Source organism: Myotis myotis, unplaced genomic scaffold, assembly GCF_014108235.1.
Source record: "Myotis myotis isolate mMyoMyo1 unplaced genomic scaffold, mMyoMyo1.p scaffold_m19_p_2, whole genome shotgun sequence".
NCBI lineage: Eukaryota > Metazoa > Chordata > Mammalia > Chiroptera > Vespertilionidae > Myotis > Myotis myotis.
In genome coordinates this window covers 202,999,362-203,026,346 of record NW_023416324.1, presented here as the reverse complement: position 1 = coordinate 203,026,346, position 26,985 = coordinate 202,999,362, and the positions used below count along the sequence as shown (strand labels likewise).

At 36.2% G+C, this 26,985-nt stretch overlaps 1 protein-coding gene across 1 annotated transcript in view; it reads right to left on the bottom strand.

Annotated features, from left to right (window-relative positions):
* Nucleotides 1-26,985, bottom strand: part of NCAM2 (neural cell adhesion molecule 2) — a 427,198-nt gene that overhangs the window by 69,100 nt on the left and 331,113 nt on the right. Inside the window, exons 10-11 of the mRNA XM_036352515.1 lie at nucleotides 8,547-8,734; nucleotides 5,778-5,874 (exon numbers count right to left, since the gene is read on the bottom strand). Coding sequence (XP_036208408.1) covers nucleotides 5,778-5,874; nucleotides 8,547-8,734 — 285 coding nt within the window. The remainder of the gene's footprint in view (nucleotides 1-5,777; nucleotides 5,875-8,546; nucleotides 8,735-26,985) is intronic.

Sequence of the window (26,985 nt, the reverse complement as noted above, 5' to 3'; positions counted from 1 at the left end):
TTATATATATATATATATTTCCTATGTCAATTGTCACCTTAGTCTAACATTATAGCCAATCTGTAACACATCTGAAAACCTGTAAATTCATTCTTATTTCACTACCCTTCTAGTTTTCTCCAATTCCCAAACCCAAATCATTTTCTATCGATCTATTCTCAGCACTTGATCACATGTTTAAATTTCCTCCTCACAAGTAGTTACATTGACTCTCTGAATAAGTGTTTTTAATTGTATTTGTTCATGTACTTTTATGTGTTGATTAAAATAAAGTACTCAAGAAACCTGTTTTGATTATATCATTTTTACCTCTAATATTGTCCGTTAAAGTATTCATTTCCTCTTGAGGTTTCAATGGAAATTATTTCCTCAAACATACCCAAGTCTTGACCCTTCTCAGAAGTCATGGATTTCAATATCCCATTATTAACTGGATATATTAAATATGACTCGTAAGCAATTCAAGTAAAACACACTGATTATACATTCGATAATGCATCCAAATCTGAGCCAGGCAACATTTTATGTTCCGGGATAAGCATAAAACAACAATCACTCCACCTATGGAAGTTATATCCTAATTACATAAAAGTAAATGTAATATATGAATTAGTTAATGTAAGTATTGGTCAAAAATTAATCAGAGAAGAGAGATTATATTAAATGGAAAAAAAGGACAGTTAGAGTGTTATAATTATTAATATGTTGGACAAAAATATCCCTGCTAAAAAAAAGTAATATTTGACCAAGGACTTGGAAAAAGATGAAAGGATTGAGAAGTACACATTGGTAGTTACTAAACAGTCATGGGGATGTAAAGCTCAACATAGAAAGTATAGTCAATGATATTGCATTAAGTATGTATGATACCAGGTGGGTACAGGAAATTTTGGGGGGACAGTTTATAAAGTATAGGTTTGTCTAGCCACTATACTGCACACCTGAAATTAATACAAAATAATATTGACTTTATATTGTAATTAAAAATAAAATTAAAAACAAATTTTGGGGGGGAATAAATAAATATTGATATAAAAATGAAAATATTAGGGGGAGAAAAAGGTTCTTATGAAGAGTGTTTGAAGAAGAAGGCCAGTCCGGGAAGAGAGCTCCTTTCTGAAACAGCAAAGATTATTTAAGGATATTTGAGTTTACATTTATATATTTTTGGCTATGTGGAAAAACATAAAAATTGACTATGTTGAAATTAGTCTCTAAAATGCTACCAAAGCTCATCTGGCATGGCTCAGTGGTTGAGCATCAACCTATGAACCAGGAGGTCACAACTCGATTCCTAGTTGCAGGCTTGATCCCCAGTGTGGAGTGTGCAGGAAGCAGCCAATCAATGATTCTCTCTCATCACTGATGTTTCTACCTTTCTCTCCCTCTCCTTTCCTCTCTGAAATCAATAATCATCCAAGAGATGCAAATCAAAACAACAAGGTATCATCTCACACCTGGCAGAATGGTTATCATCAATAAACCAACAAATGACAAGTGGTAGTGAGGATGAGGAGGAAAAGGAACCCTTGTGCACTGCTAGTGGGGATACAGACTGGTGCAGCCACTGTGGAGAACAGTATGGAGATTCCCCAAAAATTTTAAAATGGAACTCCCATCTGACCCAGTAATCCCACTTCTAGAAATATATCCCAAGAAACTAGAAACACCAATCAGAAAAGATATATGCATCCATATGTTCATAGCAGCACAATTTACAATAGCTAAGATTTGGAATCAGCCTAAGTGCCCATCAGTAGTTGAATGAATTAAAAAACTTTGGCACATCTACACAATGGAATACTATGCTGCTGTATAAAGGAAGAAACTGCTACCATTTGCAACAGCATGGATGGATCTGGAGAGCATTATGCTAAGCTAAATAAGTCAGTCAGAGAAAGATAAATATCACATGATCTCACTCTTTTGTGGAATATAATGAACAACATAAACTGATGAAAAAAAAACAGATCCAGAGACAGAGAAGCATCCATCAGACCATCAAACCTCAGAGGGAAGGTAGGGGAGGGTGGGGGTGAGGGGGAGAGATCAACCAAAGGACTTGTATGCATGCATATAAGCCTAACCAATGGACACAGACACCAAGGGGGTGGGGGCATGAGTGGGGGGAAGAGGGGGACAAGGACACATATGTAATACCTTAATCAATAAAGAAAAAATGTAAACTATAAAAAAGTAAAGTAAAAAATAATGTTACCAAAATTGTTCATGATAAACGATCATGCTGCTTTATGATGAAAAACTTCAAACTTCCCTTGCTGTATACTTGATATAAAATAATGTAAACATGATGAATGGTTTTAAGATCTATAATTTGATCTCTCACTACCTTTCTATTCATGTCACTACCACTAATCCCTTCCCACAATATTACTCCCCAGTTCTCCATTAAGTGCCTCATTTTTTACCACCCACCTCTTTTCAGCATGGCACATTTGTACAGTCACTTTGATTTTTTCCATCTTCCCTTTTCTTCTTCACTAAACCTGTTTCTACTCATTCTTTCAGACTCAGCTCAAAAGTTGATATTTTTCATGAGGGGAACACTATGTAAAATATATGACTGTCTAGCCACTGAGCTATATCTTTGAAACAAATACAGATTAAAATTGAAAGAAAAAAAAAAGCTGATACAGGTTTGGAGCTTTTCCCAAGAAATCCAACCAGAATTCCCTTTTGTGTCCCCAGGAATATGATTCATATTTCTATTGCAACCCTTTTCTTTTATACTCATTTGTGAAGATCAGGTGTCATATATTATTTATCTTCAGATTTCTAAGATCTAGAACAGTGCCTGGCACCTACTAGAAACTCACTCTATATATGTAGAGTGAGTGAATTAACAGATAATTAGGAATTGATGAAGGTATGGATTACCTCAAAATAGTGTCTAGCTATCTTAGTTTCCTTTTTTTTTCCAGAGGAGCATGGGAATTAGGAAATTAAGGGGATGACACAAATAGTTTCTGAAGACACAAAAGTTTGTCATATATTTTATGAACAAAGAACAAGACATAAACTTTTCAAGTTAAACAATAAAGCCGATTATGTAAAAGAAACCTGGTTTCACATTCAGTTGAGTAAAGTGTTTCCAAATGAATTAAGTTTAACCTGCTTCCAAATTTTATGGAACAAGTATCTGGATAAAATGCAGTCTAGGGACAAGGACAAGTAGATGAGCTATAATTCCATATCTACAGAATTCTGTTCAGTTGACCCAGCTTAACCTCTAAGCAGGTCGCCATTCTCAAAATGACTTGTATAGGCTTATACATGACTGAGGTGAAACTATAGATGAATGCTTCGTGATATTTGTGAGTTAAATCAATCTTGGAAAGAGCGCTAAATCATTGGATTTGACAAGGTCTTATAGGTTAAAAAGATCAGCCCAAACTGACATGATGCGATTAAAGGGGCTAAGTATAAAGTCCTGAACTGAGGTTTTTAAAAAATCAATTGCAAAGCATAGCACAAGAGACTTCATTTAGTAGCGGTTTTTGTGGGAAAGGTGTAGGATAAAACACAAGAAGGAAAATAAAAGTGATGAAATGAAATGGAGCTTTGTATATTTAACAGCTATACAGTGTTCAGAATAACTGAGGTTATGACAGCGTTATCCAATTTCAGTATGCATTGGTCTTCAATGTCTAGGTCTATGCATTCTATTTAAAAAGACATCAACAAACTGACTTCCTCCCCAAAGAAGAGTGCCCTGTGTGCACTGTCACTTGGCTTGCTGACTTCTGTTGAGGACATGTCACATGCTGGTGCTTTGAATGAATTTTCTCACTCCGTCCTCACAACAGTCTTCTCAGGTAGACCTTGGAATGGCTAGTGGGGCACTGACACTCCCTCCAGACAGGAGCTCTCTCCCCAGTACTAGAAGTGCTGCCTGTTGATAGCCTACAGCCCAGGCCCTGCCCTAAAACTGCACAGGAAGAGGTGAATTTATCAGAAAAAGTGTCAATTAAGGAAGGTAAGAGCATCGTATTTAGGTGCAATATAAAAAGCTTACAGTTAAAAGGTGAATATGACTCTAATGAAATAAATGAAGAAAGTTAAGAAAATAATGAATTAAATTATTTGATGAAGTTTAGAAGTTAGAGTAAAAGTCATTTAAGAAAAAACTTCTTAAAAATATACATATAAGTAAATATACAGAGTGCTTTGTCAGATCCTAATCTACTGGAAGGAGAAAACTTTAAGGAAGGAATCAATTAATTATATGGTTGGAGTTTAATTTACCTTTATGTGTTCTACATTTCTAAGTTGCTCAAATATATATACTTAAATAAAAAAGAAAGCATGGTTCCTACCTAGAAATTAAAAATTATCAACTAGGAGCTTCATCTGCCTTTGCCCTATCTCTATATCTAACTGTACATGTACTTCACATTTTTGTAAAAAGTTAATATTAAAAATGGTTATCAAATACATATGTGAAATATCTTATTTCTCATTAATTAATATAAAAACAATTAATTTTGATCCAACACATTTCATTTTTCTAGAATTTAATTTGCTTGTATAATGGTTCATTTATGCTTAAATGCAGTCTTTGTCCCATATTTTCCATTGAGATTAATTTTCTAAAAACTTCATGGTAGAAAATAAATATAGTGTATTTATTCTTTCCTTCGTCCCTTCCTCCCTCCTTTCTTCTGTCTTAACTCACTCTCATCTTAATTTTTTTTCCTTCTGGCTTTTCTTCCCTAAAATCTTTTCACACAATCTCTTCTCTTCCTTCTTCCTCATTGTAGTAGACCTTAAACTGGACAATTGCAGGTTTTCTAGTTACATAATAATTTGAGTATTATCAACTTTAATTTCTCTTTTGGCCATTACTACTAATGATATTACTTTTGTGAATGTATTTTCATAGCAACAAAAATATATTTTATAACTTAATATGCAATGATAGTAATGTATAAGAACTCTACTTAAAAAAGGTTTTAAAACATTTTTGAAAGCTATTTATTATATTAAAACATAACACTTCAATAATTTTCTAATATTTGTCTACCTAGTCTTAGAATACAATAAATCACATTTTTGTATCATTTGAGCTACAAAAAGTAGAAAACATGTATATTTCCAAATTTATAATCAGTCTTGTAAAACATAACAGCAAATTCTATATATATATATATATATATATATATATGTGCGTGTTTGTATATTTATATTACATATACAATATAAATAACTAAAAACATAGCTGGATTTCTAATTAAAATAAGTTTTACTCCATGTTATTACTTCTATATATTTAAGTTTTAGGGGAAGAGCTAGAATGTTTTTATATAAAAAAGAATAAGACATTTTTTTAAAAAGTTATATAACCATAAATTTTCTATTTTCCATAAAAATAAGTTTACTATTTGCACTTTCAAGTTTAGAATTTTTAAATATATTAATTTTAGTTAATTTTTTCTAAGGTGTCTCTTATTTTGAATTTTTTACCAAATTCTCACTATTCTTGAAATATAATATTATTTCTTCAGATATATTTCCTATTTCTTTTATACCTATCACACTTATAAATTTGAGGGAATTAGAATCAGGGTGTAAAGTCAATTTTTATTAGTAAATACATTCTATGTCCTCACTGTATGCCAGATACAACTATTCCAAATTTTTAAGCAAATGCCTCATGTTTTCGAACAAAATCCTGAATCATAACTTATTGAAATGTAAATGCTATTTGCTTGCATAAATGTTATATGAGATTTCAAAAATTATTATGCTATACTTACCAGCCAAAGCAAGAATATATTCTTGAAATCTCGTTCCTATACGATTAGTGGCTGTGCAATTATAGCGTCCAAAGTCATTGTCAGATGTAGGTGCAATCTAAAATAATAATAAGACAATCTTTACAATTTTAAAACAATATCACAGAAGTTTTAAAATGGACTAGCATGTCTAGCATCTTCATACATATTTTATTATTCAGAGTTCCTTGCCATAACTTTTTTCCTACATTAAGTCAATAGCAATAAACTAAGTACTATAAATCCTTTAAAGATGTAATCCATGGAATTATACTATCCATAGGACCAGGCGAAAATTGTTTATCTATCAATATATTAAGTAAATTAATGTCACCATTTTGTTACATCTGTTGATAGAAAAAATCGTTAGGTATTTATATGTGTAAAGTTCAGAAAGAAATAGACTTTGAAAAACATATATTCTGCAATCACTGCAGATGTAAACTTGTACCACACAAGAAACTTGTAACAAAAGTACTAATCTTTGTTTACTCTATTTTAGCCTAAGACCAGGCAGATTTAAAGTTCAAGAAAAGCTCAAAATATGTCATATTTCTCCTTCTTATGATATTACTTAACATAAAATATCAATGAAGGATGGAGTTTCATTCCTAGAAAATACTTTACTGAAAGGTATTTTGTAAGAAAACACTCCCCTTGTGTGGTAATCCTTGTAGAGAGGTAGATTATTTTGATATCTAATAACAGGTTATCTTGCCTCCATTTCTGTTCAATTCCTATCATTCTCTTTCATTTTAGGTAGAACATAGCTGACCTCAATCCTTACACATTTGAAATCGATAATTAAATTAACCTTCTGGGACTCTATTACTGAACATTGGGAATAACCTTATAATTCTAATGTACTGAAATTCTGAAGGACTACTTCAGAAAAGAGATTCGATTATAGTAATTGATAAAATTTTCAATCCCAGTAAGTATTATTAAGAGAGAAAATGATTACAAGAGTTGACATTAATTTCAACTCTATCCCACAAGGGGGAAAATGATTTTGTGGTAATGGGAGGCTATTAACTAAAAAGTCAATTTTGAGGTCCACTGAAGTTGGTAATTTTGAAAGATACAAAAAAGTTGTGTTGTTCATTCTCTAGTTAGCTGTGCATCTAGGAATAGAGCAAAGGCTTAAGACTAGAAGTTTTAACAGCTCTCAAGTAAGTACTCTTAACTGATTAAATATTCATTTTTCTTACATTTATTTTTTTAATGAACCAGGCTAACTTAACTCAAACAATTTTACTAATGAAAAGGGAATTTGGCTAAAAAAATTATTTATTCTATAGGCATATGAGAATGTTATTTGTAAATTCCATAGAGAAGAATGTCTACTGAATGTGAAAGGCCAGATGGGTACACAGCCATGGGGCACAATATGCCAACCAAGGTAAGAGGTTCCACCATAAACTATTGACTCTGTCACCTTGATCTCAAACTTCTATTTTCCAGAAATGTGTGGGGGTGAAACTAAAGGTTTCTTTTGTTTAAGCAACCACATCTGTGGTCTTTGGTTTCGGCAGCTAGAGCACACTAATATATTGCCCCAAAGTAGTTAAATACATTGGTTTTTAGTTATGGTTAAATTCCTAAAATTTAGGTAAAATCTGACTAAATGTTTTGTGAAATTGAGTTCCATGTCAACCTGCCAGTAGCTAGTTCTAATACAAAGAAACCAATTTAAATTGATTTAGACAAAGTGATTTAATTATCAGTCAATTATCCAAATGTTTGGGAAAGTAATGGCTAAATCCTTTTATCAGCCAAACTTTTGCCTAAGTCCAATTGCCAGGTAGTGGAGTTTATATGGGTCCAATGAGAATATCTTTAAGTTCACGCAGTATGGATTATCAGATGTTATTCTAAAACATAGATTTTTAAAAATTAGTTCACTATGTCAACCTAATGTCTGCAGTAAGTTTGTCATCAATATGGTGACTCCCCAGGAGCCAGGGACCACAGGTTGTCAAAGGAACAGTGCCTCAGGCTCAAGTTGGAAAGAAAAGGGGAATGGAGTGAAGTAAATTGAATTAGTGGGAAATGTAGCATCTGTTCAGCTAAATAAGACTGTTGTAGTGAAGAACATTCCCAATGGTTCTGAAAGCAACATAAATTGGAAGGGCTGGTGATCACTGTCATAGGCATATAAACTTTGGAAATTAGTGCACGCACAATCTGCAATTAGTACATACAAGGTATTGTATCCAGACAGAATTTAAAGGCCAGGCACTTGGCAGCACAAAACAATTATCTACCATCTTAATTGTAAAAATAAAATGAAATGAGGCACTGACTAAGTAAATCTGGGTTATTTAGGAACTAGTGAGTCTATAGCGAGCACATCGCGTGTGTGTATGCCAGTCTAAGGAGAAGGAAGTGTCACCACAGAAGCAATGACTAGGATAAACACTGAAGTTGTAATTTGTGCCACAAGAGCTGACAAATTACCTCCCTATTTGTCATGATATAATCGTTTTAATTTTTCAAAAATAAATTAATGAGAAATAACGACTTTAGCTATACACTCATATTTCTATATAAATAGTGAATGTTAATCATTAATGGGCCATAATCCAAATGCATAAAATTTCCCTTTCAGTAAAATAAACATAGGTTTTATATGCATTCTGTAACATAAACATATGGTAGTATATTTATATATTAAGATCTTTAAACATATTATAAAATAATAGGTAATAACTAAAATAGTATAATTTTGATATGTCCATGAAGACTTACCTCTAATATCATCTTTCTTCCTGTACTATATGTCTTTAAATTAGTAGTGTTTTTAGCTGGCAGGACTAATTTCTCTCTTCTCCAGTGGACTGATGCTGGTGGATTAGATTTCACATCACAGCTTATGTTGATCGGATTTCCTTCCCAAGAATAATAAATTGTTTGGTTTGATATGAACTTGGGAGCATCTATAAAGCAATAGAACATAACCGATTTATACTCCTTTTCGTTAAGATAATCACTTAATTACTATAACCAATAGCAAGTATGACTTGACTACAAAAAGCAATTCTAATTTCATAGATTTAATATATGATATCAGAACTCATGAAAATAAGTCACTTGACTGTTTCATCAAATAATTTAAATATTAATATAAGAGCATTCAAAGTTGACCAATTATTAAAATATGAAACAATGCTCAGAGTTAAGTTTCCTTTTAATATTCTGACAAAAAATATCTAACCAGTACATTAATGGCTACCCACATTTGAAATCTGTTTCTCAAACCACAGGTATTGTAAAGTGAGATTTTAGTATAAAATAACAAAATCGGTACCTTATATAATTTTTAAATCTTGCCCTAATCATATAGTTTCTCTGAAAAATATTTTGAAACAGATTCTTAAAATGTCATTTCCAGTTTTTATTAAATAAGAGATGATTTAATTTACTCAACAGTTAATTTGAAAATGAATGAATTACTATGATGCCTTGTCAATTTTTAGGCCCCTTCACCACACCTCAGTTAAAAGAAATAACAATTAACATAAAATTGACAATATAGGATGTCATTTCATTGAAATAACTTAATTGTGAAGACATATAAATGTCAACCTTGCCCTGGGTCCACTCTAGACCTTTGGCGTAGTGCAAATGTCAATCAATCATAATCTCTTAAAAATTTATTTTAGAGAGAGAAAGGGAGAGAGGGGAGGGAGGGAGGAAAGGAGGGAGGGAGGGAAAGAGGGAGGGAGGGAGGGAGTGAGGGAAGGAAGGAGGAAGGGAGGGGGGGAAGGAGGAAGAGAGAAACATCCATCAGCCTCCTCCCACACGTGCCCTGACTGGTAATGGAACCTGCCATCCACAGACTATATATCAGATACATAACAGTAATCAAAAACTAATGACCAAGTAATCATTTAAAAATTCTTGTCCTATATATAATTTATCGCATGGTTTTAATGCCAATCTCACACAGAAGTATGAAATGTTGACTAAATGTTTTTATGACAAGAATTTTTTACATTTTATTCTATTCAATCTTCTTAATAACTTTGTGAGTAAGGTGGTACCCTGTTGTAAGCACCAAGGATCTGGATTAAGAGCTGTCAAGCTTATTCTAGTACCAAATTGTAGGTCTGGGATGTGAATCTAGGGTGATTTTTTTTAAAGGGGAGAATGATGATTTTTATTTTTTAATATATTTTATTGATTTTTTACAGAGAGTAAGGGAGAGGGGTAGAGAGTTAGAGACATCTATGGGAGAGAAACATCCATCAGCTGTCTCCTGCACACGCCCTACTGGGGATGTGCCCGCAACCAAGGTACATGCCCTTGACTGGAATCGAACCTGGGACCATTGAGTCCGCAGGCTAATGCTCTATCCACTGAGCCAAACCGGTTAGGGCATCTAGGGTGATTTTTAACCATGGTCCATTATATTTCTACTCAACCTAGAATCAAAATTTTAATTTTCATTGCTATCTACATTTTGGTGATGTGGACTCTATCATATATTATTGAGGGGAATATAGTTAAGACAATTCCTTAGGGGATTAAAGAGCCTTAAAAAGCTTTATAATTTTAATTCTGTAATCTAGTCCTAGGTATCTCTAAAAAGAGTAACTTGAAATATTATCAAATGTTTGTATCAAGTAATTTTTAAAAATACATTTTTATTGATTTCAGAGAGGAAGGGGGAGGGAGAGAGAGATAGAAACATCAATGATGAGAGAGAATCACTGATGGTCTGTTTCCTGCATGCCCCTTACTGGAGATCAAGCTCACAACCAGGGCATGTGCCCTTGACTAGAATTGAACCTGGGACCCTTCAGTCCTTAGGCTGATGCTCTATCCACTTAGCCAAAGCAGTGGTCAGCAAACTCATTAGTCAACAGAGCCAAATATCAGCAGTACAACGACTGAAATTTCTTTTGGGAACCAAATTTTTTAAACTTAAACTATATAGGTAGGTACCTTGTTATTAACTTATTTAGGGTACTCCTAAGGCTTAGGAAGAGCCACACTCAAGGGGCCAAAGAGCCGCATGTGGCTCGGGAGCCACAGTTTGCCAACCATGGGTCCCTAGGGCAATATATCAAGGACTTTTAATGCATTGTTATTTTAACAACAAAAACTCAAAATAACTTAATGTATCACAAAAGAGGATTGGCTAAATAAATAGTGACACATCTTGGCACTTAGGTGCCCTGTCTGCTCACAATTAATTCTTGATGGCTAACCCAGGGTAAGAAGCTTACTTTGTTCTCAAAAAAAAAAAAAATGTACATTAAACTTACTGGAAATTAAACAATTCTCAATTCACAGTTCAGTTACACTGAACAGAAGGTGTTTTTAAGATGAAAAGAAAATAAAAAAAACTTTTTCAAGGCCTTGAAGATTAAGTGAAAAATCTACTTAGGGACACAACTATAAGAGAAGCTAACATTCTAATATTCAAACTAAACAGCTAAGATTCTATCTATATCTACCTCTACTTATAAAAGATTTTATTACTGCTTAATACTTACAAAATATAATCTCTTTATCATTATAATATTCTAGGGAGATACTTAGGAATACTACATTTGAATAAAAATATAGCCCAATATGAAAATCATACATGCTAATAGAACTGTTAATAGCTGACTCACAGTCTACTTTGTCCATAATATGGCATCTATGTGTATATGTATTATATTATAATTTAACCATAAATGTAGGGCAGGATTTTTTTTATAAAACTAATTGACACTAATTACTTGCCTATGATCTCAGTAGGAATTTAATTCAGAATTACTGGTGTTGAATGCAAACATGCTACAGGCTATCCACACTACACTAAAAGCTACATTAAAAATGTTCTTTGTGGGGTGAAGCAACAGAATATTGATATTGCACATCTACAATATAACAGAAACTAGATTCCTGTACATTATCTGTTTTGTAAATATCAAAACAGTAGCAAGACAGCCATATTCACTGGCACAAGATGGTCAGGTCTGACATCAAACAATAGGGGTTGGGCCATTGTCTGAAGAAGGATGTGACTCTGGGAAAGACAACATGTGAGGACTACAGCCTAAGAAAGATGCAGCATAGTTCACCTTGATAAATCAAAAATTGTACCTTCCACAAATTTAGGCATTTACCAAAAAGTAGGCCTTTTGCATTATAGAAGGCTTCTCATGTTGTATGGAGGAAATAAATTTTGCCAGTTAAAAAAAATGAGAAAACTCAGAGGAGTAGAGAGGAATATGGCATAGGCAGTAAATATCACTTTAATAAGTTAATATCTCTATTTTATTATTATTATTTTAATTCTCACCTGAGGATATTTTTCAATTGATTTTTAGAGAAAGTGGAAGAGAGAGGGAAAGACAAAGAGAAATATCAATGTGAGAGAAACACATTGGTCAATTGCCTCCTGCATGTGCCCCGAGAGGGCCTGGAGAGGAACCTGCAGCCAAGGTATGTGACCATGACCAGAATCGGACCCGGGAACCTTCAGTTCACAGGTCAGTGCTCTATCCACTGAGCCAAACTGGCTAGGGAAATATGTTAATATCTTTAAAATTGGAGAATGAACAAGAGGAAATAATACAAGGTGCTTGGTGGTAAAAATATTGGGAAGTAAATTATCTTTAGGCTCCCATATCTTCTACGTAATGATTATCCTATCTAATAATAGAGAAACATGGTAATTAACTGTAACTTTGCTACCCTTCCCATTGGCTAATCAGCAGGATATGCAAATTAACTGCCAACAAAGATGGCGGCCGGCAGCCACGCAGCTGAAGTGAGCAGGAGGCTTGCTTGCTCCAGTGATGGAGGAAGCCAAGGTTCCCCACCTGCCTCAGCCCAGCTCTGAGCTCCGGATGCAACAATGTTGCAATTATAGAAGCTAAACAAACTCCAGATACCTGCTTTCAGCCTGCAGCTGGCTCAGAGCTGGAGCCAGATCTCAGCTCCAGTGACAGCTATAGAAGGTAAATAAATCCCAGAAAAAAAATAAAGAGGCTGGGAGCTTCAGTCACCCACCAGCTTGAAAACGGCCCTCAGCCCCTCACCCAGACTGGCCAGGCACCCCAGTGGGGACCCCCACCCTGAAGGGGGTGTGGCCAGCTACAAACAGCCATCAGCCTGTCATCCAGGCTGGCCAGGCACCCCAGTGGGACCCCCACCCTGAAGGGGGTGTGACCAGTTTCAAACAGCCATCAGCCCGTCATCCAGGCTGGCCAGGCACCCCAGTGGGGACCCGCACTCCAAAAGGGGTGTGACCTGCTACAAACAGCCATCAGCCCCTCACCCAGGCTGGCCAGGCACCCAAGTGGGACCCCCACCCTGATCCTGGACACCCTTCAGAGCAAACCAGCTGGCCCCCACCCATGCTCCAGACCTCTATCCTATATAGTAAAAGGGTAATATTCAAACAGACCCTAACAGCAGAAAGACTGGGATTGACTGGTCACTATGACACACACTGACCACCAGGGGGCAGATGCTCAATGCAGGAGCTGCCCTCTGGTAGTCAGTGCGCTCTCACTGGGGGGAGCTCTGCTCAGCCACAAGCCAGGCTGACGGCAGCCAGTACAGCAGAGGTGGTGGAAGCCTCTCCTGCCTCCTCAGCAGTTCTAAGGATGTCTGACTGCAGCTTAGGTCTGCTCCCCGCTGGCAAGTGGACATCCCCTGAGGGCTGCCGGGCTGCCAAAGGGATGTCTGATTGCCATCTTAGGCCCAATACCCTGGGGAGCAGGCCTAAGCCAGCAAGTGGTCTCCCCTGAGGGGTCCCAGACTGCAAAAGGGCACAGGCTGTGCTGAGGGACCCCCTACCCCCGAGTGCACAAATGTTTGTGCACCGGGCCTCTAGTATGATTAATAAAAATGTATGCATTACTTCATAGACTTCAAGAAGATGAATATGTCAAGCTGGCTATAAAATGAATACAGACTTTAAAAATCAAGGAACTAAGTTCACGTAGCTGTCATCACAATGGAAAGATCTCTAAAGAGAAACTATTTTGATTTCATTAAATGGCGGCTGGTTAGGCAGAAGGCTGAGCTGGATCACTTCAGCATTACGAAGTGCTTATATCCATTACCTCGACTGACTCTTATTTCAAGTTTCCAGCATAAGAAGCAAGAACAAAAGTGTACCAGCATCTGAATCTGTCACTTTCTCCAAGTTGGGGTCAGGAGAGTCATATTCCAGCTGTGCCAGGAGACATCAAAGAAACGTTTAAGGCTGCCTTCAGACTTGGGGATAAGTCTCTCCTGTTTTGATCCATGCGCTTTGTGTTTTATTAATTCCTTTGCCTCACTGTGGGGACTTAGAGCTGGATGTGCAGCCGGCACTCACCACTACATTCCTGTCACTGTCCACGGCTTCCTGACTTGATTACTTGCTTCGCACAAGCTTTCATTCACTTGCTCTTATCGGTTCTTCTCAGGTTGTTTGGTCTGAACATGGCTTACTTGTGGTTGGTACCTGTGACCTGAGTCAAGCCTTACTTCTTGCTGAGCGCTGGCCTGAATTTCTGAATGCTGTCTGCTCCTGAGAGGGCTGAAGCTGATGACAAAATACAACACAGGCACTGGCCACTAAAATACAAAAGTATCTGACCTGAATTCCCATTTTTATGAATAACAGAATCAGGGAACTCACTAAATCAATTCACTATATACTATCCATTTTGTGAATCAAATTGAAAAGCATGATCATGGTAAGATTTACAAATAATGAAAAATGAACTTAGGTCTTTTAAAATCATGTTGACAACACAGGTATTGTCCTTGTAAAACAGTATTGCACACGCTCATATAATTTACATACTGTGGTGAAATATTGTCCTTCTAATTATCATACTCTGTGGCATAAAACTTTAAATATTTTCTTCTTTAATATTAGATTTTTTAAGAACCACAAATAATAGCAACAATTATTTTGAATGTGTAATAAAATATTCTATTTTAAAAGCTTTGGCACTCGCCCTAGCCGTTTTGGCTCAGGGGATAGAATGTCAGCCTGCGGACTGAAGGGTCCTAGGTTCGATTCCGGTCAAGGGCACATGCCTGGGTTGTGGGCTTGATCCCCAGTAGGGGGCATGCAGGAGGCAGCCAATCAATGATTCTCTCTCATCACTGATGTTTCTTTTTCTCTCCCTTCCTCTCTGAAATCAATAAAAATATATTTTAAAGACATTTAAAAAAAAAAAAAAAAAAAAGAGCTTTGGCACTCATTCCTCACCAATAAATCACAGTATATAAAAATACCATTCACTTCTCTCCATTGCCATGACTAACTACACCCATGTTCAAGGCCATAATCACTACCTGGCCAACTTTAGAAGCCCTTTCCTTCCTGGCTGACTGGCCTATCAGTTTCTCTTTTACAATCGTATTGCTATCCTGCTTAAAATTTTCTAAAAGATTCTCTACACACTTCTTAAATCAAAATATTTTATGATAGTTTTATAAAGTTCTACATTAGTTGGCCTATACCTTTTCTCTGGCCTTGTCAATATTTGCGTTAACTTGGTTCCTTAAACTGTAATCATCCCTAACCTTTCCTGCTTTCAGACCCTTGTCTACCTGTCTCATCTATCTAATCACTGTTTGAGGTATTTCATATTAATGTAGTTGTGTGTGTTCCATATCCCTAATTGAAGCATAAATCCCATGTGAGCAGGACAACGTTGCCTTTCCTACAATTCTGTGCAGCACCTGAATTTATATTTGATGCTCAGTACGTACTTAGTGAATAACAAATGAATGAATGAAAACCCAGGATAAGTATGTATTCCAGACATCAACACTCCATTTAACAGCAGAGGAAAAGCGTACGGTATTTGTTTGACTTTCCTAAAATCACAGAACTTAGGACTTTAATGCAGTATCAATTCTATAGCAATACATTTTCTTTCATAGGCCCCTATAGCCTATTTTGTGAAGAAGCCAGCCCCTTAAATTAGCTAAGAATTAATTGTACACTTTTTTATATATCTAAAATACCTTGATGCTCTGTTCAGTCATTAAGTTTTCTCACTTGATTTATGATGAGGGAAACTACCAAGGGAATAAAAGCTAATATATCCTTTGGCACTTTTAGAGGATAATTTAATTAATAATTTCATAGATCCAGTTCTACTGTACGTTCACTCTTATGCCGAATCAGCTACGGCAATTAACTAGATTCATTCTATGTGTCGTAGGAATTCTAATGGCTACATGGAATACTAAGTTAGATGTGTGTTTATTGCCAATTTAACCATAGTACTAGATGTGCATTTTCCATACTAAATTTGAACAACCAAATTATACATAAATCTCAGCATACTTTATGACCCTAGAGTCACTAGCATAATTTATATTGAGGTATGCCTCTATTTGAATTCTTAGCACATACTTTAACTGTTATTAGTGATACAAGTATTACTGGTTATAAGAGAATTTTGAATATAAAGTAAATGATTCCTCTTTCTATATTTTTCTTCTTTTCCTTGTCTTAATATTTCTCCTCCTTAAATCACATATATAAATATTAATAAAAGCATTTTACTACATAAGGCTATTTTATACTTTAGTATTGCTTTATATATTGAATTTTCTGTAAATAGCTATGGTATTTTAAATACTATATTATTATTATGAATAATTTCATATAAAATCTAGGAAACAAAGCTTCAGTGAATCTTATCATAAAATTTCCTGAGTCATCAAAAAAAATGGTTGGTCCCAGGGATATAGCAGGGTTAAAATTATTTTATTAATAAAAATAATGTCAGTTTCCTCAGAATCTGTCTGACTTAGCAGTAGCACAGCTTGTAATGTATGTAATTTGGTTTATTAATGTGAAACAACTTCAGTGTGTCACTCTATTAAAGTTGAAAAAAAACTATCAAGTAAAATGTAAATATTTTATTTATTGACTTAATTTGATATCTGTCCTTAAGTTTGCATATAGCTCTACAAACTTAATTCATTTCTTAAACTTCCCAGTTCAATCAAGCTTTTATGACTTAAAAAACAACAACAATCAAAAGCAAACTAAAACATTTCCACTATTTTATCTTATAGTTAGTGGTTGTGCATCCAACAATGCTACCTATTATATGCATATGGGAATATCTGGGTCACAAAATAGAAAACAAAAACTCTCAATATTCAGAATTATTGCCTGCATAATAACAATAACAATAATTACAACATTAGAAATAATAATGATGATGATGATGATAGCTAACAGGCTACTTGTGACCTGTTAATGAATGTTATGTAATTAAATTAGCCACAATTACATTACATTAGGTATGGTTATTATCACATTTTACCTTTATATTTATCATGTCTTAGTTGGAAGACTGAAATGTAGGGAAGTTTGTAACCCTTTTCTACTTCACTTTAAGTCTCCCAAATGAAAAGTGGTAACAACTGCCACATATTTATAACTTTCAAATAACCATAATACTATTTAATTGGAATTAGATCACAATTACTTTCTGTTTAACTGCTGTTTAATTGACATATATTTTATTTTTAATGTGCATTCAATTAAAACACCTTTTATTTTAAAGAGGTAAACTATCATCAAAATTTAATTACTTTTACATAGAGCAAAATATTTTGATCTATATGAAGAAAAGTAAAGCAATTCAGTTATGATTGGAAATTAATCATATGTGATCCATTTTCAGAGCACTGCATCATATAAATATACAGCTCATCCTGAAATAATAGTTTATTGACACGGGTCTCCACTTTTAGACAGTATTTGGGGGGGAAGAGGGTTAAAAATGTGTGCTCTTTGCTTTTGTTTCCCCCTGATAAACTAGCATATATTAAGCATTAATAATATTAATTTAATAAATGAATATGGTAATAAATGTAAAACAGATGGTAATATACTGCTATGCACAATCCAATATAATAAAACCCTAATATGCAAATCGCCCAAATGGCAGAACAATTGGTTACTATGATGCGTACTGACCACCAGGGAGCAGGTGCTCAATGCAGGAGCTGACCCCTGGAGGTCAGTGTGCTCCCACAGGGGGAGTGTTGCTCAGCCAGAAGCTGGGCTTGTGGCTGGTGAGCACAGTGGCAGTGGCAGAAGCCTCTCCTGCCTCCGAGGCAGTGCTAAGGGAGCGGGCCTAAGCTGGCAGGAGGACATCCCCTGAGTAGTCCAGGATTGCGAGAGGGCACAGGCCAGGCTGAGGGACCCCCTGCCCCCCACCCAGTGCACGAATTTCATGCACCGGGCCTCTAGTTGTATTATAAAAATTGTCTTATAATAAAATTAATAAATTTTAAAAATCAGAGCAATTAAATTAAAAGTATACAGAAGCAGGAACACATATAGTCTAAATGAGTAATGCTGTATATAACAAAGATTTAATCGAGGAAGCATTTCTTTAACCTTTTGTGTTCATTTAAAAATGTTTTATTGTTATTGTCAATTTGGTTAAAAGGGTAACCAAGTAGTTCCTGTCATCATTTAGAAGGAGAATTATTTTTGTATGCCACTGAGATTGGATTGTTTACTATGTATAATTATTGTGCCATAAGCTGATGATGTATCTCACTGCATTGGGTTATTTTTTTCTCTTTAGCCCTTTTCACTGCTTGCTGTATTATATATTATGCTACTTTATTTTGTCTATTATTGGTTTCCCTTGTTAAGATGTAAGGTCCATAAAGTAAGGTTTTTGCTTGCTTTGTTGAATTCTATATACTCAACACCTGAAAAGTGCTTGGTGTATAGTACATGCCCGATAAAAAATTGTTGAATTAGAAAAATGTAATTAAGATCCTAGCCTGATTCATAAAATCATAGGTTTAGATCCATCTCTTCTTCTTTATAAATCAAGAAATTAAAGCTTGGATTAAGTAAAATAAATTGTCTAATCTCCTAGGATTAGATCCAGAGGATTCACTAAAGTCTAAAGATAGCTGCTAATACTATGCTTTTGAAAAATATATTTTCGTAAGCACTATATATTAGAAAACTGCCATCTGGTTTAAATTACCACAAACTATGAGCTAGCTTAAGTCAGTAGATAGATATCAATACATAGACAATACGAAGTAAAACGAGTCCTTGCCTCTGTTCCACTGAAACTAAGGACTCAGAGGATTTGAGGGTTTATGGCCACAGAGTTCTGACGGATTGGATTCAAGGTTTGGACAGGTCTTTTTCGAGAATCAAATACTTTAACTTTGGTGGTCATGTTACTCTGTACTAAGGTGTAAAGCGGTAAATCCAAGCTGAATCTATTGACAAGAGGTCCTAGGGAGGAGGAGGAAGTGGGTCAGTGCCTCTTCTCCACTCTCCATCATATGAGAACAGAACTAGAAAACAGCATTCTGTAATCAGAAAAAAGCTCTCACCAGAACCCAGCTCCCCTCACCCCACCCCCACCCCATTGCTGGCGCCCTGACCTCAGACTTGCAGCCCCAGACACTGTGAGAAGTAAAATTCTGTTGTTTATAAGCTACAGAGTCTATGGTACTTTGCTATAGCAGCCCAGACAGAGTAAAAGGCAGTGAAAAGTCTGCCATGGGTCTTCATGAATCTTTCAGGATTTTCAAGATGACAAAACTCAGGGAAGTCCCAGAAGGCTTGGTATGATGTTATCTCAGATGCTATTTCAGTGGCAGCTTCACCCTGTGAAATCCTGCACCAGCTCCTTCTGTGAGGCAGCCTTCTCTATCAAATCAAGAACGCTCACAGCTAAGGACTGAATGTATGTGCCCTACCTGCACCCCAAAGTCATGCATTGAAGTGCTGTTACTCAACATGATGGTATGTAGAGGCTGGAGGTTTACAAGGTGATTAGTTTTAAATGAAGTCATAAGGGTGCAGCCCCAGGATGGGATTAATGCCCATAAAGAAAGGGAGAGCCCGACTGGTGTGGCACAGTGGTTGAGCGTCAACCTATGAACCAGGAGGTCACGGTTTGATTTCCCCGTAGGGCACATGACTGAGGTGTGGGCTGGATCCCCAGTGTGGGGCATGCAGAAGGCAGCCAGCCTATCAATGCTTCTCCCTCATCATTGCGGTTTCGATCTTTCTCTCTCCCTTCCTCTGAAATCAATAAAAATATATTTTTAAAAAGGAAAGGAAGAGGTGTCTCTCTTTTTGTGCACATGTACCAAGGAAAGGCCAGGTGAGGACATACCAGCAAGAGGGTCTCACCAAGAGGTATCCTAATCTTGTCTTCCAGCCTCCAGAACCATGAGACATGAATGCCCTTTTAAAAGGTACCCAGTCTATGGTATTTTATTATAGCATCCCAAACGAAGGCAGGCATTGTGCGAGTGAGAACTGAGATCACTGGGCAAGGGGTTCATTCCAGAGAAAGGGTGAAAGCTGTGGTAAATTGGAGGTATGGTTCCATATTTCTGGGCAATTTGCATGCAATCCATAGAATTAATAAATCTTTGTTAAGCAGGTGCTAAGAGACAGTGATAAATCCAGAAGGTATAGAAAATGACTAGTTTAATATAACTGTTTGATATGTGCTTGTTTATCTGTAAGGTTTATCCTTTCAAAGGTTGGGTATTTCCTAATAGTCCTTAAGTATGCTTTATTACCATAATTTCCAAAGTGCATTTTAACAACATTGGATTTGAATAAAATAATATCTGTCAGATTTAGATAAAAATGTGATAAAACTAGAATAATTGATAGCATCTGTGCATGTGAGAAATGGGATATTTCAAATATTCCCTGAGGATTCATGGAAAGTTTGGGTTAAAAAAATGCAGCCAAACGGAAAAAATATTTTTCACCTTTCTCTTTTAATATTCTATTATTTTTATCTGCTAGCTATACAGATAAGCTTTGTATTTCTCCCAGCTGCTGTCCTTGAAATTATCATACTAAATATTAAGCCTAAATAGCGGCTGGCATTAGAACCAATTTATTTCTGCAAATGAGCCATCCCCTTTAAAGTTTGAACAGCTTAAATGTATTATGGTGAGTGAAAAAGATAGAGTCATGAGACAAGATTTTAATCATGGGTATAAAATGTGTATCAGCTATCACCATGGAGTTTTTCTAACATCTAAGTGTTTACTGAGGTAATTTTCTTTAAATGTTAAAATCATGTTCACATCTTATTTACCTCATCCTGTACATGCAGGCAATCATGCTACTATAATCACTGTTGAGATTGTAAAACTTTAAAGAAAGATAAAGCAAAGATTTATTTATTTTTTTTTTTTATTATTATTATTTTTTTATTGCTTAAAGTATTACAAAGGGTATTACATATGTGTCCATTTTATCCCCCCGCCCTAGACAGTCCCCTAGCCTCCCCTATCCCCCAATGTCTTATGTCCACTGGTTATGCTTCTATGCATGCATACAAGTCCTTTAGTTGATCTCTTACCCCCCTACCTCCTGCCCCGCAACCCTCCCCGGCCTTCCTGCTGCAGTTTGACAATCTGTTTGAGGCAGCTCTGCCTCTGTATCTATTATTGTTCAAAAGTTTATAATGGTCTCTATTATCCATGAATGAGTGAGATCATGTGGTATTTTTCCTTCATTGACTGGCTTATTTCACTTAGCATAATGCTCTCCAGTTCCATCCATGACGTTGCAAATGGTAAGAGTTCCTTCCTTTTTAGAGCAGCATAGTATTCCATCGTGTAGATGTACCACAGTTTTCTAATCCATTCATCTACTGATGGGCACTTAGGCTGTTTCCAGATCTTAGCTATGGTGAATTGTGCTGCTATGAACATAGGGGTGCATATATCCTTTCTGATTGGTGTTTCTGGTTTCTTGGGATATATTCCTAGAAGTGGGATCACAGGGTCAAATGGGAGTTCCATTTTCAGTTTTTTAAGGAAACTCCATACTGTCTTCCATAGTGGCTGCACCAGTCTGCATTCCCACCAGCAGTGCACAAGTGTTCCTTTTTCTCCACATCCTCTCCAGCACTTGTCGTTTGTTGATTTGTTGATGATAGCCAGTCTGACAGGTGTGAGATGGTACCTCATTGTTGTTTTGATTTGCATCTCTCGGATGATTAGTGACTTTGAGCATGTTTTCATATGTCTCTTGGCTTTCTGAATGTCCTCTTTTGAAAGGTGTCTATTTAGGTCCTTTGCCCATTTTTTGATTGGATTGTTTATCTTCCTTTTGTTAAGTTGTATGAGTTCCCTATAAATTTTGGAGATTAGGCCCTTATCGGATATGACATTGGCAAATATGTTTTCCCACACAGTGGGTTTTCTCGTTGTTTTGTTGATGGTTTCTTTTGCTGTGCAGAAGCTTTTTATTTTGATGTAGTCCCATTTGTTCATTTTCTCTTTAGTTTCAAGTGCCCTAGGAGCTGTATCAGTGAAGAAATTGCTTCGGCATATGTCTGAGATTTTGTTGCCTTTGGATTCTTCTAGAATTTTTATAGTTTCCTGTCGTACATTTAAGTCCTTTATCCATTTTGAGTTTATTTTTGTGTATGGTGTAAGTTGGTGGTCTAGTTTCATTTTCTTGCATATATCTGTCCAATTTTCCCAGCACCATTTATTGAAGAGACTATCTTGGCTCCATTGTATGTTCTTGCCTCCTTTGTCAAATATTAATTGAGCATATTGGTTCGGGCCGATTTCTGGGCTCTCTATTCTATTCCATTGATCTATATGCCTATTCTTGTGCCAGTACCAGGCAGTTTTGAGAACAGTGGCTTTGTAATACATCTTGATATCTGGTATTGAGATCCCACCTACTTTGGTCTTTTTCAGGATTGCTGCAGCTATTCGAGGTCTTTTTTTATTCCAGATGAATTTTTGGAGAGTTCGTTCTAGATCTCTGAAGTATGCCGTTGGTATTTTAATGGGAAGTGCGTTGAATTTATAGATTGCTTTGGGTAGTATGGACATTTTAATGATGTTGATTCTACCAATCCATGAACACGGTATGTTCTTCCATCTGTTTATGTCTTCCTCTATATCTTTTTTCAACGTCCTGTAGTTTTCTGAGTAGAGGTCTTTTACCTCTTTAGTTAAGTTTATTCCTAGGTAGCTTAATTTTTTTGGTGCGATGGTAAACGGGATTGTTTTTATAATCTCTCTTTCTGAAAGATCATTATTGGTGTATAGAAATGCCTCGGATTTCTTGGGGTTAATTTTGTATCCTGCTACATTGCCAAATTCATGTATTAAGTCCAGTAGCTTTTTGATGGAGTCTCTAGGGTTTTGTATGTATAATATCATGTCGTCTGCAAATAAGGACAGTTTTACTTCCTCTTTTCCAATTTGGATGCCTTTTATTTCTTCTTCTTGCCGAATTGCAATGGCTAACACTTCCAGTACTATGTTGAACAGGAGTGGTGAGAGGGGGCATCCCTGTCTTGTTCCTGTTCTTAGGGGAAATGGTGTTAGTTTTTGTCCATTGAGTATGATGCTGGCTGTGGGCCTGTCATATATGGCTTTTATTATGTTGAGGTATGATCCTTCTACTCCCACCTTGCTGAGAGTTTTTATCAAAAATGGGTGTTGAATTTTGTCAAATGCTTTTTCTGCATCAATTGATATGACCATGTGGTTTTTTTCTTTCAATTTGTTTATGTGATGTATCACGTTTATTGATTTGCGGATATTGTACCATCCTTGCATCCCTGGGATAAATCCTACTTGGTCATGGTGTATGATCTTTCTGATGTACTGCTGGATCCGATTTGCTAAGATTTTGTTGAGGATTTTGGCATCTATGTTCATGAGGGATATTGGCCTGTAATTCTCTTTCATTGTGTTGTCTTTACCTGGTTTTGGTATTAGGGTGATGCTGGCTTCATAGAATGAGCTTGGAAGTGTTCCTTCCTCTTGAATTTTTTGTAGTAGTCTGAGGAGGATAGGTTTTAGTTCTTCCTTGAATGTTTGGTAAAACTCCCCTGTGAAGCCGTCTGGTCCTGGGCTTTTGTTTGCTGGAAGCTTTTTGATGACTGCTTCAATTTCTTCCATAGTTATTGGCCTGTTGAGATTTTTAGATTCTTCCTGATTGAGTTTTGGAATGTTGTATTTTTCTAGGAATTTGTCCATTTCCTCCAGGTTGTCTAGTTTGTTGGAGTAGAGCTGTCCATAGTATTTTTTAACAATCATTTGTATTTCTGTGGGGTCTGTTGTTATTTCGCCTCTATCGTTTCTGATTTTGTTTATTTGGGTCCTCTCTCTTTGCTTCTTGGTGAGTCTGGCTAGAGGTTTGTCAATCTTGTTTATCCTTTCAAAGAACCAGCTCTTGGTTTCATTGATTTTCTGTATTGTTTTTTTGGTCTCTATGTCATTTATTTCTGCTCTAATCTTTATTATCTCCTTCCTTCTGCTCACTCTGGGGTTTTCTTGTTGCTCTCTTTCTAATTCTTTGAGTTGTAGAGTTAGATGATTTACTACCATTTTTTCTTGTTTGTTGAGATAGGCCTGTAGAGCTATAAACTTCCCTCTCAGGATTGCTTTCATTGTGTCCCATAGGTTTTGGATTGTTGTGTTTTCATTGTCATTAGTTTCCAGGATGTTTCGAATTTCTTCTTTGATTTCATTGGTAACCCAATCAATATTTAATAGCATGCTATTCAGCTTCCAGGTGTTTGAGTATTTTGGGTTGTTTTTATTGTAGTTTATTTCTAATATTATGCCATCGTGGTCTGCGAAGACGCTTTTTATGATTTCAATTTTCTTGAATTTGGGGATACTTTGCTTGTGACCCAATATGTGGTCTATTTTTGAATATGTCCTATGAGCATTTGAGTAGAATGTATATTCCCTGGCTTTCGGGTGAAGTGTTCTGAAGATGTCTATTAAGTCCATCTGATCTAGTGAGTCATTTAGGATTGCTGTATCTTTGCTGATTATTTGTCTAGAGGACTTATCCAGTGCTGTCAGTGGTGTATTAAAGTCCCCAACTATGATTGTATTGTTGTCGATGTCTCCTTTGATATCTTCCAGGAGTTTTTTTATGAATTTGGGTGCTCCTGCATTGGGTGCATATATGTTTACCAGGATTATATCTTCTTGTTGTATTGATCCCTTTAGTATTATGAAGTGGCCTTCCTTATCTCTTGTTATGGCCTTCACTTTGAGGTCTATTTTGTCCGATATAAGTATTGCTACCCCAGCTTTCTTTTCCTTTCCATTTGCCTGAAAGATATTTTTCCATCCTTTCACTTTCAGTCTGTGTGAGTCCCTTCTAATGAGGTGGGTTTCTTGTAGACAGCAGATGTATGGGTCATGTTTTTTTATCCATTCAGCCACTCGATGTCTTTTGTTTGGAGCATTTAGTCCGTTTACGTTTAAAGTTATTATTGAAAGGTACTTGTTTGTAGGCATTTCTGTTTTTGTGTGGCTGTTTTCTTTCTGAGCTTTTCATTTCTTATTTTTATACCAGTCCCTTTAGCATTCCTTGCATTGCTGGCTTGGTGGTGATAAACTCCCTTAGCCTTTTTTTGTCTGTGAAGCTTCTTATTTCCCCTTCAAGTTTGAATGATAGCCTTGCTGGATAGAGTATTCTTGGATTCAGTCCTTTGCTTTGCATCACTTTGTAAATTTCCGTCCATTCCTTTCTGGCCTGATGTGTTTCTGTTGAGAAATCATTTGACAATCTAATGGGAGATCCCTTGTATGTAACTTTCCGTCTCTCTCTTGCAGCCTGTAAGATTCTCTCTTTGTCCTGAACATTTGCCATGGTAATTATGATGTGTCTTGGTGTGGGTCTTTTTGGGTTCACCTTGTTTGGGACTCTCTGGGCTTGTGTGACTTTTTTCTTCCCCACCTCAGGGAAGTTTTCTGATATTATTTCTTCTAATAGGTTTTCTAATCCTTGTTCATCCTTCTGTTGTTCTGGTACCCCTATTATTCGTATGTTGTTTCGTTTCATGTTGTCCCAAAGCTCCCTTAGGCTCTCCTCCTGTCTTTTCATTTTTTTCTCCAATTGCAGTACATTTTGGGTGTGTTTTGCTTCCTTGTCTTCTAAATCACTAATTCGGTCCTCCGCTTCTCCTAGTCTACTGTTGATACTTTCAATGGAGTTTTTCATTGCAGCTATATCACTCTTCATATCTTCTTGGGTCTTACTTAAGTTGTTGATTTTTTCATCTGTTTCTTCTAGCTTCTTCCATATGTTATCGATTTTTTCATCTGTTTCTTCTAGCTTCTTCCATATGTTATCGATTTTTTCATCTGTTTCTTCTTGCTTCTTGCAGAGGTTGTCGATTTTTTCCTCCATCCGGTTTATGCACTCTAGGACCCTTATTCTGAATTCTTTTTCTGTCATGTTGCATGCCTCTGTATTACTTAGCTGCTTTTCTGGAGAGTCCTCCTTCTCTTTCCTTTGGGGGTTTCTTTGTCTACCCATGTTTGATCTCACTGACATATCTAGACGTTGAGTCGTTCAGTGGCTGCTCCCTTGGTGGCAGTGACTCCTTGGTCTGCGGTTCCTCTTCGGGCGGTTGCGGTAGCAGCTGCTCTTCAGTTGGCAGCAACTCCTCTGGTGGGTGCTGTTCACAGCTGTGGTGGCTCTTCTGGCTGGTGGGGCGAGGTTTCACGTACAGCTGCTGTTCCTCAGCAGAGGGTGTGGTGCTCAGGAGGTTGCTGTTGCTTGGATCTGCTGTGTTGATTTAAAGGCACAAAATACAACACAACAAGGCACCACGTACCAGGCACTATACACAAATATATTCACGATATTAATAACCCCAAATAAAGGTGACCACCTGAATTAAGAGAATTAGGGGATAAGGAAGAAGGAAGAGAAAAAGAGAAAAGAGAAAAAAGAAAAGAAAATTAGGGACCAAAAAAAGGAGTGCAAAAATGAAAGTGGGAAAAAGGAGGGGGGAAAGTAAAAGCGAGAAAAGAAAGGAAAAGAAAAAAAAAGAGCGAAAAGAGAGAATGAAGTGGAAGAGGGGAAGAGACTTTTTATATGAGGAGAATGCTCCTATAGAACAGCCATTAATCCCAACAAATTCCAGCAACAGCTCCCTGGAGATAAATGCAAACTAGAAACAACCAATAATATAACGATGAAAATAGAATGGAGAACACTAATCCCAAAATAAAATAAAGAGAAAATAAAATGGCACTTTAAAAAAAATGGTAAAATGGTAGCAGTAATAATACTGGTTAAAAATAAGAAGGTAGTAATTAAAAGGGTAAAATCAGGTGATGGAAAAAAGAAGAAAAAAAAAAAGAAGAAGAAGAGGAAAAGAAAAAAAAAAAAAAGAAA